Source organism: Heteronotia binoei, chromosome 5, assembly GCF_032191835.1.
Source record: "Heteronotia binoei isolate CCM8104 ecotype False Entrance Well chromosome 5, APGP_CSIRO_Hbin_v1, whole genome shotgun sequence".
In the NCBI taxonomy this organism is placed as follows: Eukaryota; Metazoa; Chordata; class Lepidosauria; order Squamata; family Gekkonidae; genus Heteronotia; species Heteronotia binoei.
In genome coordinates this window covers 169548782-169563606 of record NC_083227.1, presented here as the reverse complement: position 1 = coordinate 169563606, position 14825 = coordinate 169548782, and the positions used below count along the sequence as shown (strand labels likewise).

The 14825-nt window shown below is 47.4% G+C and overlaps 1 protein-coding gene across 1 annotated transcript in view; it reads right to left on the bottom strand.

Annotated features, from left to right (window-relative positions):
- The window catches only part of ADGRE5 (adhesion G protein-coupled receptor E5), a 121532-nt gene that overhangs the window by 42953 nt on the left and 63754 nt on the right, over nt 1-14825 (bottom strand). Inside the window, exons 7-8 of the mRNA XM_060240703.1 lie at nt 14648-14694; nt 12457-12549 (exon numbers count right to left, since the gene is read on the bottom strand). Of these exons, the coding sequence (XP_060096686.1) occupies nt 12457-12549; nt 14648-14694 (140 nt within the window). The remainder of the gene's footprint in view (nt 1-12456; nt 12550-14647; nt 14695-14825) is intronic.

Here is a 14825-nt window from a genome sequence, read left to right as displayed (position 1 = left end):
TCCTTCCTGTACTGTGCACTCAGTGCTTGGAGGCACCCCGGGAGCAGCCGGCAGGCAGGAGGAGAGGCTCTGTGTTGGCCGGGCAGCTGTAAAGGGGGTGGAGGGGGCACCGGTACGCAGAGGAGGTTTGGGTGAGGTGGGCAGGGTGGCTGCTGCCTGGGCGGCAAGGCAGGCCCCGCTCCTGCCCTGGCAGCGTGGTTGGAGGCACTCAGGGAGCAGCCAGCAGCAGGTAGCCGGAGAGGCTCTCTGTGCGGACGCAGCTCTTCGGGCGGCTGTGGACATGGCGGGGGGGGAGGGTAGTGCATGGCAGAAGTTCGGGTGGGTGGGGCAACTGCTGCCTGGAATGCAAGGCAGGGTTCAGGTGCAGCAGGCGACTGGGCTAGCAGGAAGAAGGGAAGTGGAAGTGCAGCAGAGTGGGGGGGGGGGCTGGATGCATCACATGACTTGCTGCGGTTCTGCTGCCCCCTCTTGCGGTGCCTGGGGCAACTTATCCCCTCTAGATCTGGCTCTGTAGAGTGGACAGGATAGAATATAGTGGGGGAGGTCCTCTATCATAGGTGAACCGCAAATGTTCTGTTGGGAGGTGGGAATATCGACCAGTTAACAGAGTTGTTTGCATCGTCTGAAAGCAGAGAGCTGTGAGGGATGTTCTGATGTTAAATCTGGAGATATTAACCAGGTATGAGGATCTCAGATGATCAGATTTGATTAGTCTGAACCAGGGGGCTACTTTAGATTTGAAGATTAGAGAACGATCTAGCAACGCATCTGAAAAATATATCCGATCTCTAAATTGAGAATTGTCGTTTCGGGCCCCTAGATCATCAGGAATAGAATAACTCAGGATAATGTTGTTGAGGTATCTAGAACACCTGTGATCTTTTGTTTGTTTTTCTGGTTCATTCTCCAGGATGCCTAGGGAAACCAAGGGGAGGCAGTTTAAACTGCCCCTCTCCATGCTGTGGCTTCCACAGGCAACCCCCAGGCATCGGGCACATGGGGGAGAGGCAGTTTAAACTGCCCCCTCCATGCCTTGGCTTCTTCAGGCACCCTGTGGCCGTGGGGTGCCTGGGAAAGTCAATTGTGGGAGGGCCTGCAGAACCCCAGCTGAGTCCACAGGATGTTGCTCTGCGGGCTCTACTGGGCTGTCAGGCTTCATCCGGGCAGCCCAGCAGAGCCCCAACTGAACCCATGGGGAGACCTCTCCCTGATCTTTCCTCACTTCCCCAGCTGGCCTGCCAGGACCTGCTGGTTGGGGAAGGGAAGAACGAAAGGGAGATCTCTCCATTGTACAGCATGGGCCCACAGGGTACAATGGAGAGATCGTGGGCTGGAGAAGGGAGGGGGTGTCATTTATGCCTCCCCTTCCCCCCCTCACCCTTTCACCTGCTGTGAGGAGGGAATGGGAGGCAGAGTAGGTCAGTTTCACTCCCCTGGCTTGGAGCCCAGGGGAGTGACACTGACCCAGTTTCCCTCCCTTTCCTTTCCCCCAGCCAGCAGCTGTGGAGGGCCAGCTGGGGAAAGGAAGGGAAGGGAGAGTCCACTGAAACTGATCATGCCCAAGGAGAAGTGAGCTCTTACCAGGGACCAGATGAACTTGATGAACCACAAAACAATTAAGGCCAAGATTGATGAACCAAGAACCAACATGAACCACCATTTTCCTGTTTTGTGCCCATCTCTAGTCCTGTCTGTTCATGCCTCCATTTTCTAGATTTAAGTATCCACATTGAAAATTAGATATTTGGCCATGTTGAGAATTAGATTTGACCATGCTGAAAATTAGCTATATTGACAGAAGGCATTAACATCTCCATTACTTTTCCTAAATATTATTTTGCCTAGCCCTTTGAGATAGACAATTAGCACTATAACTAGATCCATGGAGATAACAATGCCCATATCTGGATTAACACAACCTAATGTTGGTACGGTGGCTCAGTGGTAGAGCATCTGCTTGGGAAGCAGAAGGTCCCAGGTTCAATCCCTGGCATCTCCAAAAAAGGGTCCAGGCAAATAGGCGTGAAAAACCTCAGCTTGAGACCCTGGAGAGCAGGGGAGGGATGGTGGCTCAGTGGTAGAGCATCTGCTTGGGAAGCAGAAGGTCCCAGGTTCAATCCCTGGCATCTCCAAAAAAGGGTCCAGGCAAATAGGCGTGAAAAACCTCAGCTTGAGACCCTGGAGAGCAGGGGAGGGATGGTGGCTCAGTGGTAGAGCATCTGCTTGGGAAGCAGAAGGTCCCAGGTTCAATCCCTGGCATCTCCAAAAAAGGGTCCAGGCAAATAGGTGTGAAAAACCTCAGCTTGAGACCCTGGAGAGCAGGGGAGGGATGGTGGCTCAGTGGTAGAGCATCTGCTTGGGAAGCAGAAGGTCCCAGGTTCAATCCCTGGCATCTCCAACTAAAAAGGGTCCAGGCAAAGAGGTGTGAAAAACCTCAGCTTGATACCCTGGAGAGCAGGGGAGGGATGGTGGCTCAGTGGTAGAGCATCTGCTTGGGAAGCAGAAGGTCCCAGGTTCCATCCCTGGCATCTCCAAAAAAGGGTCCAGGCAAATAGGTGTGAAAAGCCTCAGCTTGAAACCCTGGAGAGCCGCTGCCAGTCTGAGAAGACAATACTGACTTTGATGGACCAAAGGTCTGATTCAATATAAGGCAGCTTCATATGTTCATATATGTTCAAAGTCCTTTACCAGAATAATACCCATCTTCAGATATAACCAACACATATTAAAAAGTGTCCTTTTTAATATATCCAGATACCTAACCTTTACCATTTAAAGCAGGAAGCATCTGTTTCAGATTCCAGGGCCTAGTATACTATTCAGATATCACTTTGTAAAGGTTCTAAGCTGCCATGATGCTTAAAGATACCTTATTCACCCCACGAAGACTAATTTCCAATGTTCTGATCTAATTGTTCACCCAGATTGTTGATTGCTTCCACACTAGATGTTTACTCTGGAATTGGTACCACACTGGAGAACTAGTATTGTAATATGGTGCTGAAGTAGAACTGGGAAGACCTGTTGTAAGGAAGATACCTGCTGAGTTGTTTCAGGAATGAAATGACCTTCATTTTGCGAAGACCAGCATAGCATAACTGAGTCATCTTGATTAATCGCTGGATGGGGGGGGGCAGCCTGCTAATTGTTTGGCTTTAAGGATAAAAGCCAAGGGTGGTGGTGGTTATCATCGCGCACATAGTCTGAGGTAGGGCACTCCCCTGCCTTTTGAATTTGAGTAAGTTTTGCCTGGTTTTATTGAAATTCATGCTTCGCCAAACGTTGAAGCTATTTATTGCTAATCCAGGCTATTTGGCATCTTTGATGATAATAAAACTATTTAGTCTGATTTGCTGGATTCATGTGTGTGGATTTTGGAGCTGAGTAGCACAGAAGAATATGCAAGCCCGAAGCATACACCTGTGTTCTAATTCCTGTTCAGTCATCAAGCTCAATCAGCCAGTAACCCTCTGCCAGCCTCCTCTATCTTCACAGAGTTGTTGAGAGGACATCCATGTGCACTGTTCTGAGCTCCTTGGAAGTAGGCAGGGATTTATTTATTTTTTTAAAAAAGATTGATAATTGGTTTATTTACAGCGCAATCCTAAAGAGGGGGCTGAAAGCACTTTGGAAGCAAACTAACCGCTACATCGATGGAAGTCCGAGTTGCATCGCTCTAACTCCCTCCACGCCAGAACAAATGGGAGCTGCGCTCTTCTTCAGGCACCTCAGCATATGCCCGCACATTGGCTGCTGGCAGCGGTGCCACACCCAGCCTGCAGCGGAATTGGGGCATATGCAGCCACCCCAGTGTATGATGGGCAGCCCCAGAGGCACGGCCAGCGTTAGTCGGCTCCTAAGACCTTTCTGCCTGGAAACACCCCCATGAGAGGTGTAAAGTTACGACAAGGAAAATGCTGGTGTATCCTATAGACACTCGTGGAAATAGAAAACAAAGCTTGCTACCGCTCCTGGTGCAGGCTCAAAACCCCGTAGAGAGCCGACTAAGCAGCACACCAATCCCCAGATGCCCTGGATGGAACGAGAGCCTTCTCTAGCACCCAATCCCAGCTTCCCCCTACAAAGCCTTCCGCACTGGCCCCGCAAAACTCTCTAGGTAGGGCGTGCAGCACAGGACTCTGTCTCGGAGCTCCCTGCTGTGTGGACTTAGTGACAGCGAGGCACTGGTGGTGAGCACAGCACATAGAAGGCACTGAGGCAGTACAGAGCAGCCACTTTAACACGGAAGGAGGAGAGTGAAGTCTCTGCTTTGGGGATAATCTCTCCTTTTCCCAAGTCCCAGCAGGTACCCGACCTCCAAAAGCTCACCGCTTAAGGGCGGTCGCACATGGACAGGTGAGTGTGACTCTGCACCCCAAACTTGCCTCTCTCCTCCCCTCCCCTCACCCAAAGCTGGGCAGAGTGATTGCATCTCCAGCACTCAGCCCTGGCAATGAGCTCAGGCATGGGGTGGCATGAGCCATGCTGTTCATTGTCACTGCCCCTGCAGGCCGCTGGAACCCCACCCCCCAAGGTTAGTCTGCCCCAGTCCCACCCCTGCCAGGGCACTGGGCGGGGGGGGGGGCGGTCTGGTAGCTGCTCCAATGCCTGTAGGAAGGTTGGTCAGAGACTGTGCCTAAGAGAGTCCCTCGCCAAAACACAGCCTCATGCTGCAGCTGCTGTGGCTGTTGAATTGGATGCACTCCAGGAACTCCTCCCCAGGTGCTCTGGGTCTTTCTCTTTTTTTCAGGCGGAGATTCAACAGACAGTCTTCCCTTTGTGGCAAATCAACACCACCACCACCCTGCACTCAGTCAGCTGTTCCTGCCCTCCTCACTGACTGGAGCCTTGTGGCCTGCAAGACCGTTCAGGTCCCCCCTGGGATGCTGTTGCACTTCATTCCAGCACAATAAAGGCTCCCATGTGCCCTACTTTGTCTCTCCTGCTTGGCATCTGCTGCACATTCCCTCTGCCCCTCTCCCTCCCTCACCCGCTACTCTGTCTGTGGGCTCCCCAAGGGGATGTCTTGGGGGTGGGCTTGTTGGCTTCTGGGGCGGCAGAGGGGGGACCTATGAGCTGCCTTGGAGTGAGGGTCTTTCCCCCACTCGTATCATGGTGCATCACCACCACCAACTAGCCCTCAGCCTGCCTGACTCCATGGGCAGAGAGAAGACTGGGGGTGGGAGGGTAGCTAATGGAGAAGGCACCTGGCTGATGCCTTGCACTCTGTGTTTTGCCGTCACCGGGGGAGGGGGAGGGCTTCGCTGTGGGACTTGGTTGCATGCCGGAACTCTGTCTGCGCGTTCCGATACTCACATTTTGCCTGGCTTCTCTGAGGGCTGACTCCTGCGCTATGTTTTTCCTGTTTGTTTATGGCTCACGTGGAGGGCACATGATTCCACTTATCTGTCTGCCATTGGCAATGGGTGGGCGCAGCCACGGGACTGGCCAATCCTGCAGCTCCACACTTCCCCTCCCCTTCCCCCGCCTCCACCTCGACAGAGAGCCAGGCTTCTCTCCTTTGCCTTGTGCCGTGTACCTGGGAGTGGCAGGGAGGGACAGGCAGTCAGCCTCTCTGGGGCTGCCTCTCCCCACACTGACTGTCATGTGCCATGTGCCTGTGCCAGGACTAGCCAATTCGGGGGCCCTGGGATGGCCCTCTCTCCTACTGCCTCCACCTTGGCTGCGCACCGGGAGAGCACTCCAGTGGAGTTGCCATGGCAACAGTCCCACATGTGGCGATCCACACTTCATCCACATGCGGCGAGCTACACGAGCAGAACTAAGCCCTTAGGAAGTGGATGAGCAGCTCCTCAATCACACCACAGCCAGCCACAGAAGTTAGAATTGGGCTGCCCATTTTAACAGAGAATACAGATAATGCTTTAGGTACCCCACTGCATTCTAGTGTTTTCCCTGCCGTCCTCCAATCTGTTTTTTCAAACCTGATTTCTGACCTCTTTTAAAGCATGAAATGCCATTACAGTGCCCGGCTGTCCATCATGGACAGTCTGTTACTGAGATTCCTCAAGGCTATTGTCTCCTTACAGTTTTGTTTTGGTTTTCCTGGCTTAATTATTTCTAAACTCTCTCTATCTGACTGGCCACAGCATTTATAAATCAAAGGATCATAGATTTGGAAGGGTATTGGTTGCAAAACTTTACGCAATAGAGTTTTTGTTTCTTTAAATTCTCTGTCAAATCATTGGTGTGTAGAATTTACTAGATTAGTTGCACCTCTGCTTGGGCACCCTGAACTGACACTCAGTGATTCAGAGATATAAGAAGTTCAAGAAGTGTAAATTGATACAGATACATTAGGGTCAGATGCACATATTAAAGAGGATCTGTATTCTACCGTGGGACCAAATCTGAAGAGCTGTTGGTTTTTCCAAACTGTGCGATCGTTCCATCGAATTCTGGGCAGTAAGTTGGTCTTGTAAGGTTGTGAGGACAAGTTACAGGAGGGATAAATATGAGGGCCAATTTGAAGAGTCACAATGAGGGGAAAACGGTCACTAATAATAAAATCACCCAATGTAAAATCTTTGACATAAGGTTTCAATAAAGGAGAGATTAAAATGTAATTAATTACACTACAGCCCTTCGGGGAGACAAAGGTGAATTCTCCTGAATTTGGGTAGCCAATCAGACTATTTAATCAAATTCTGTTGTGCTGCGTACAGAATTTGGCAAGGCAAATGCCTGCTGAATTTAGAAGACTATCCTTGGAGTATCTTGGATAGGAGAAAATGGGTGGAAGGGTGTCGTCTTGGTTCAAATCAAGAGCTTTAAACAAATATGCTACAGTCCTTCCCTACCCTAGCATTAAAGTTGTCCACTAGAATTATTTCTATGGTTGGAAATTTCCTCTCTAATTCCTCCATGAGTGTGGCCAAATGTTCTCAGTATTGCAAATTGGTCAGCACATATTGAGAAAAAAAATCAAAGCAATGGGTTTATCTCTAGAGCTACTGTCCATGCTGCCCTTCACCGCCACAGTCCAACAAATTAAAAACAGGTTGCTAGATATTGAGCACCAAGACTTATACAGACCTATACAGTCTGGCTAAGAAAACTTGCTCCCCACTGAGATTCCTTTTAGTACTGGGGAAATGGCCTCATATCTATCCGTCTTGCAGGTGCCACAGCAGCGTATAGCTTTTTCCCTTGCCAGATGCAACGGCATGCCCTTTGCCATTCTTCATGGCAGATTTAACAAGACAGCCTACTCAGTCAGATACCGCCTCTGTAAGCAAAAATGTGTGGAGTCAACTACTTATATTCTTTATTGGAATTTGTATACAGATCTTCACCACAAGTATGTACATCCTCTTTTAGTTAGCATGGTTGATTATTCTGATGCACTTAAGGTCTATAGACTTTTGAACAATACTTCATCTAGTGTCACTGAGAAAGTGGCTAAGTTTCTTTACTCTGTTTTAAAGCCACATCAGAGGATCTCATAGAAACAGTTTATGTTTATGCTTATTCTAATGTATATGTACACAATTGTTCCATTTTATCTCTTTTCACCAATTTGTTCTGACATATCTATCTATATATTTTATGCCAATAAAGGCTAACTTGACTTGACTTGATTTGAAAGGGATCTCCAGGGTCATTTAATCCAACCTCCTGCACAATGCAAGAAACTCACAAGTACCTCTCCCCTACGTACACACACCCAGTGACCCCTGCTCCAAGCCCAGAAGATTCCAAAAAGAAAAAAACAACAACACCCTCCTCTCTAGGATCCCTGGCCAAAGTGGCCTGGAGAAAAATTACTGCCTGACCCCAAAGTGGTGATCAGCACTTCCATGGGCATGTATGAAAGGGCCATGAGAACTAAGCACTGATGCAACCCTTCCTGCCCTTCTTCTCATGATCTGTCTAAGTTCACAGAATCAGCATTGCTGTCAGATGGCCATCTAGCCTCTGTTTAAAAGAAGAGAAAGCTCAAAGAAGGAGAACCCACCACTAGGGGTGTGCATTTTTTTTTCAGGGGCAGAAGGAAGAAAGAGGGAGGTGCCAGTGATGATGTCAGGCAGCCAGCAGCCATACCAATGCTGAGGTCCCTCTAATGGGACAGTGATAGCTGGTGTGCTGCTGCTGAGCTGAGAGAGAAGGAATGGTTCCCTTCCTCTCACACAATCTGAGGCCCTCCCAGTGATCTTCCTCATTTGGGGTGCAATTCTGGCTCGCCTCCTCGTGGTGCACCCTGGGTAATGCAGAAGAGCCTGGACCAGCCAACCATCCATCACTCAAGGTAAGTCTAAATGCTTCTTGCTTTGTGTCAGATACAGAATGATGTGGAGCTAGGTGTGGTCCACTGCTTCTCTTGTTTGAGAGTTGTGTTGTTTGAGGCAGGGCTGGAGAGCTGGCATCTGTAGATGGTGTGTTCTGTGGCAGGGAAGCTGGGATCTGGGTGACAGACCCAGAGCCAGCATGCTTGTTGTGCTTAGCCAGCTCTCCCCACGTTGTTTGGGGCAGGGCTGGAAAGCTGGCATCTGTAGATTGTGTGTTCTGTGGCAGGAAAGCTGGCACCTGGGCGACAGACCCAGAACCAGCATGCTTGTTGTGCTTGGCCAGCTCTCCCCGTGTTGTTTGGGGCAGGGCTGGAGAGCTGGCATCTGGGTTTGCTGCAGCCTTGAGCAGATTGTGTTTTGTGTGGCAGTGACGTTGGCAACTGGGTTTATATTGGTTCCAGGCCAGCAGGGTTCATAGAGTAGATAGATGGATGTAGTGCATTGGGTCCTATAGAGATTCTCTGGTGTGAAGTTAGGTTTGGCTTTGGGTGCCCCAAGAATTGGACCCCCTGGTCCAATTTTTTTTTTTGGCCTTGTGGGTTTTGTGTGGGACAGTGCCATGAAACCGCACAGCAGTTTGGGGAGCTTCTCTCAAAACCCCCTGCTCCCCAGAGCCACTTTCCCCATGACGATTACAGTGGGGGAAGTGCCTCTAATTGGTTTTTTTCTCACCATTAGGAACAGTGTTCCTTTTGGGGTGCCCACAGATGGGTGCAGTCTTTTGGGGCCAGGGGGTTGCATGTGGGGGAGTCTCCTGAAGCTACCCTGCAGTTTTGGGGCGTCTCCCTCAAACTCCCCTCTAGCCAGAGCCACTTTCCCCACAGCAATTATAGTGGAGGAAGTGGCTAATTGGGCTTTCCCCAGTATTGGTGGCAATGGGCCTTTTGGGGAGCCCAAAGACAGGGACCCCCTGGCCCAATCTTTTTGGGACTTGGGGGTTCTGTAGGGGAGAGTTCCCTGTGGGTTCCCTGCAGTTTTTGGGGCTCTCCCTCAAACCCCCTGCCTCCCAGTAGCCTCTAATTATGCCCTATGTTGCCATTGATTTCAGTGGCCCATAGGGTATAATGGCGGGATAGGGGCACCTTCTTTGGGTGCCCCTGGAATGGGACCCCCTGGCCCAATCTTTTTGGAACTTGGGGGGTTTGTAGGGGAGAGTCCCCTGCAGGTCCCCTGCAAATTTGGAGCTCTCCCTCAAACCCCCTCCCCTCCAGGCAGCTTCCAATATGCCCTATTTTGCCATTGATTTCAATGGCCATAGGGTAAAATGGGGCCGTATATTCGGAAATAGCCATGAATCTACCATATATACGGCTATTCTGAGTACTGGTATTCAGAAATATATGGTATTCCAAATTTTCTGGCCCCGTATATTTCTGAATCCGATTAATTCCGATTTTTTTTTTTTGCACACCCCTACCCACCACCTCTCAAGGAAGCCTGCTCCACTGAGGAACTGCTCGGTCAGGAAGTTCTTCCTAATGTTAAGTTGAAAACTCTGGATTGAATTTCAACCCGCTGGTTCTGGGGCAACAGAAAACAACCCCACAGCCCTTCAAGTACTTGCTCACCCAGTTCCATCAACCTTTCCTTCTCCAGACCCCTCAACATCTTCTTTGCCCTCCTTTGGACATGTTCCAGCTTGGCTATATCCTTCTTAAATTGCGGTGCCCAAAACTGAACACAATACTTCAGGTAAGTATTGTGAGTAATAAATCATCAATGTGGGGATTGGGGAGATAGATTACATATTGCTTTTCACTTTACAGCCCAAAGCAACTCATTTTCACTGCAGGTCCATAATAATTATAGTGCTATCACAAAATTTATTTATTTGGCTTTTATCCCACCTATTTCCATGAATGAGCTCAGGGTGGGTTGCAAACATTTATTATAAACATAAAAGCAAGTTAAAGCTATAGCAGCTAAATTGTGATAATAAAAACAAAATCTGAAAATGAAATACTGCATTCAAGCCACCTTTCCCACCCCTACACTGCTAATTAACCAGTGGTTCAGGAATGCTTAAGCCACAGGAAATAACTAGTTACACTATAAACAAAGTGATAAACAGAAGAATTGCCAAGTAGAAGATGCACTTTGCGTAATAGATTTGTTCCTAAATAAACATACAGTAAAATCTTGCCTATGCTGCATTAATTAATGGGGATACAGAGCTACATTAAGTGCAAGTCATTTGTAGCTGAATGTGCAAACAGAATAATTTAACAGCAGAGTGCAATCCAAGTTTCTGGGGAATTCGGACAGGATCCAAGTCCTGATTCAGTCCAGGTGGATGCATTGCCTTGAGCAGTTGCAATTTGCAGTTTCTAATCTCTCTTTGTGAGAGAACTGCTACTCTTAGGTCAGCAACTGAATGTCCTGGAAAGTTACAACGTTCCCCCACTGGTTTTTGAATGTTGTGGTTTCTGATGTCAGACTTATGTCCATTAGTTCTCCGTCACAGGACTGGGCTGTTTGTCCAATCTAGAGGGTGGAAGTGCATTGCTGAGATGTGGTGGCATAAATCACATCAAAGGATGATCAGGAATATGAACCTGAGATGTTTCCGGGTCCACCAACGGTGTTGCTCGGGGCTTTTTTTTTTTTTTTAGAAAAAGCCCAGCAGGAACTCATTTGCATATTAGGCCACCTGACACCAAGTCCTGATGCTAAGCCAGTCAGAACTGCATTCCTGCTCAAAAAAAGCCCTGGTGTTGCTAAGATCTATATGAGAGCAAAGTTGGCATCTTAGTTTGTTGTAGGCCTTAGTACCAGAACCCATGTTACTGTTAAGCATTGTGAGTGGGAAGTTGTTTTAGGTTAGCAAGCTGTCTATAAGCAAGACAAGGACTGACTCTGCATACCACACCTAATCCAATCACACCTGTCAGTATCATTCACCTGCTATTGTCACTTGCCTGCTACTGTCATTCAGCAACTGACATCACTCCACTCTTCATGATATAAGGAGACATGGACTCACATATGGCTGTATCTGAAGGAGTGAGTAGTAACTCACGAGTGTCAGCGAAGGTTCATTGAAGTTCCCAAAATGAGCAGACTTAGTTATTTGAAACAAAGTTGCGTTTATTATACTCTCCAAAGTTACTTCAGCATGAAAGACATTGGAACTGATGGCTAGCAGTTCGAGTCATTGGTATTTAACATTATACATCAAAGCATTCGCATCTACCCCCAATTCCCAAAACAAAGGCTGTCTTTGCATGTGAGACATTTCACACGGCTCCCCCTTATCTCCTACAGTTGGTGGTTACATTTCCCGGCGGCAATGTCCTCGCTGCCTCTAGCGGGGAGGTGAGAATCGGCCAGGCACTCTCTACTTCAAAGGCTGGCTAACAACCTTTGATATTCCTGGGAAGCTACTCTTGGGCTAGACCCTACTTGGTCCCCCTTCTACTACTATACTAATATGAGTTAGTAAGCATATATCTTTATTAATCAGCATGGTTAGCGATCAGTATTCAAGAAGAGTATCAATGAACAGAGTCTGACAACGAGAGCTCATTTCCTGCCACCAATTTTGTTAGTCTCTACAATGCTCCTGGACTCTTGCTCTTTTCTATGCTACAGACAGACTAACATACAAATACATGTTCTATATACAATATATATGCAAAGCTACTACTGGAGATAAATCAAGATGGGTTATTGTGTTAATCTGTCCATAGCAGCAGAAAAGAGCAAGAGTCCAGTAGCACTACATATATCTTAGTGCACACTGGGTACTCTACTGTTTTTATTCTGTCACAGATTTTCTCCCCCCACCCAGTATCCAACTGGGACTTTCCTCTCTTCTTTCAGATGCTCCTTAAATGAATACAGCTGCCTTGCTTAATTCAGCTCTGAAATGGAACTATTGATGTCAATCCTGTGCAATTGTTTAAGAGGTTACGCAGAGGAAGGGGGATGGAGGGTTCTGCATGGAAGTACAAAAGTTCTCTCAAAGTAATATGAACTATGAATGTGGTATGTGAGAATACCACTTGTTTCAAGCATGAATGTGCATGGATGGGAAAGTTTGATGGACATCACTGCCTGCTAGCCTATTTTAATAACTAGTATATTTGATCCTTGAAATAGTATTAGAAAGCAGAGGTGGCAGAGTGGAAAGAAATTCAAAACTTACCTTCAGGAGCTCCTCTTTATCCCTATGGTTCTGTGCACTCAATGATGAACTGCAGATGCTATCCAACTGTGCTGTAAAGTTGCAGATGAACGTCTGCAAAACAATCCCTCCCAAACTCCAGTAGATGGAGATGGAGGGAACTAGGATGAGGAGAGGAGTCTAGACCAGGGGTGTCGAACTCATTTGTTATGAGGGCCAGATCTGACATAAATGAGACCTTGAGGGGCCATGTCGGGCTGGGCCATGCATGTACCTATTGAAGATTAGGTAGCAGAGATATAAGCTTTTTAAAGAACACAGACAAACATGACTAAAGGTTTTTTTTCTTTAAAAAAAAACTTAAAACAAGCTTAAAACATTAGCACCAAACATTAGCCAGTTTGGTGTAGTGGTTAAGCATGCAGACTCTTATCTGGGAGAACTGGGTTTGATTCCCCACTCCTCCACTTGCACCTGCTGGAATGGCCTTGGGTCAGCCATAGCTCTGGCAGAGGTTGTCCTTGAAAGGGCAGCTGCTGTGAGAGCCCTCTCCAGCCCCACCCACCTCACAGGGTGTTTGTTGTGGGGGAGGAAGGTAAAGGAGATTGTGAGCCGCTCTGAAACTCTTCGGAGTGGAGGGCAGGATATAAATCCAATATCTTCTTCTTCTTCTTAAAGGTTCTTTCTTTTTATTTCTCCTGTGAGATCCAGGGAACTGGGCAAAGAAAGCTCTGGCTCTTTCCTTCCCTCCCCAGGGGACCAGGAGGGGGAGGAGCTTCAACCAATGGAAAAAACTGAGGTTTTGCTCTGTATCTCCTGTGTGATTGAGCAAGCCTGGCAAAGCAAGCTGTGATGCAGAAGGAAGCAAGAGAGAGGGAGAAGGAAGCAGATGACAGCCAGTTGCTTGGTGGCCTGATAGGAGCCCTTCAGGGGCCTGATTCAACCCCCAAGCTGCGTGTTTGACACCCCTGGCCTAGACCACTGTGCCCATTTAAGGCAAAGCATGGGATATGCTGTTGACTTACAAGTGGAACAAGAAAGAGGTCATGGGAACCCATCAAGAACATAATTTGGGGGGAAATAAATTTACATTTACGTACATACAAGATGTATTTAGAGGACAAACCCAGTGCAAATATTTTGTTCTGATGCATTTTTAATAGCGAAATTCAAAATAGATTCATTTCTTCCAATCATAATATAAACATTCCCATTTGCAGTAAATGGAGGATTTGAAACCTGTTTCGGGGGAGGCATATTTTGTAGATACTTTGATTCTGTTACTTCGAAATTGCAGGGATTAACAGAAACACCAGATAAAGCAAAAGCATGTAGATGAAAAGGGTTGTATGATACATAAGTGGGAAGAAAGCTGTCAGTGGGAAATATCAAGGATAAAATATTTCCCGGTTTGAGTCTTAAGAGCTAAAATCTACTTGACCTTCCCTGATCCTTGAAAACCGATTATCTCAAAGGACAAAATAAGCTGTGCATTGTCCAAAACTGTATAACACAAATGAAGAAATGGCACTAGTCACAAAATTTAGAAGAAGAAGAAGATATTGGATTTATATCCCGCCCTCCACTCCGAAGCGTCTCAGAGCGGCTCACAATCTCCTTTACCTTCCTCCCCCACAACAGACACCTGTGAGGTGGGTGGGGCTGGAGAGGGCTCTCACAGCAGCTGCCCTTTCAAGGACAACCTCTGCCAGGGCTATGGCTGACCCAAGGCCATTCCAGCAGGTGCAAGTGGAGGAGTGGGGAATCAAACCCGGTTCTCCCAGATAAGAGTCTGCACACTTAACCACGACACCAAACTGGCTCTCAGCATCCAGAAACTCTCAGTTTACATTTTAAAAACCTCAACACATTTCTAATCCTCCAGATAACAATGTAAGGACATGAGTGAATTTTGCTGCATAATGCTCAGAGGCAATCCTGGGAGACCACGCAAGGGTTCCTTCATGTTTTAGAAGCTCTTTGCCTGTGTTCATGGATAGTATAAAATTGTCCAAAATAATCAACTACATGAAAATTCACAAAATATGTTATTTTTTGTGCAGAATTTTAATGTTGTCATGTGAATAACTGTGATTTTTTTAAAAGGATCAAAGATGCACAAAGATACACCCATTGCCTAATTTAGCTTTTTTTTTTTAAAGGACTATACATGGAGTCATTTCGGTCCTGAATTCTAAAATTTGGGACTCACCTGTTTGTCTGAACAGTTACTGTTTGAAGATGCTGAACAGGAGAATGCTGGGGACAGAGCAGATAAGGTATTAGAATGTGCTGCTATACATCCCTTTTGCTAAAGGTCCTTCACATTCTGGCTCCCTTTTGAGAGCAAATTATATTACATTAATTTTTATATCAAGTGGCCCACAATA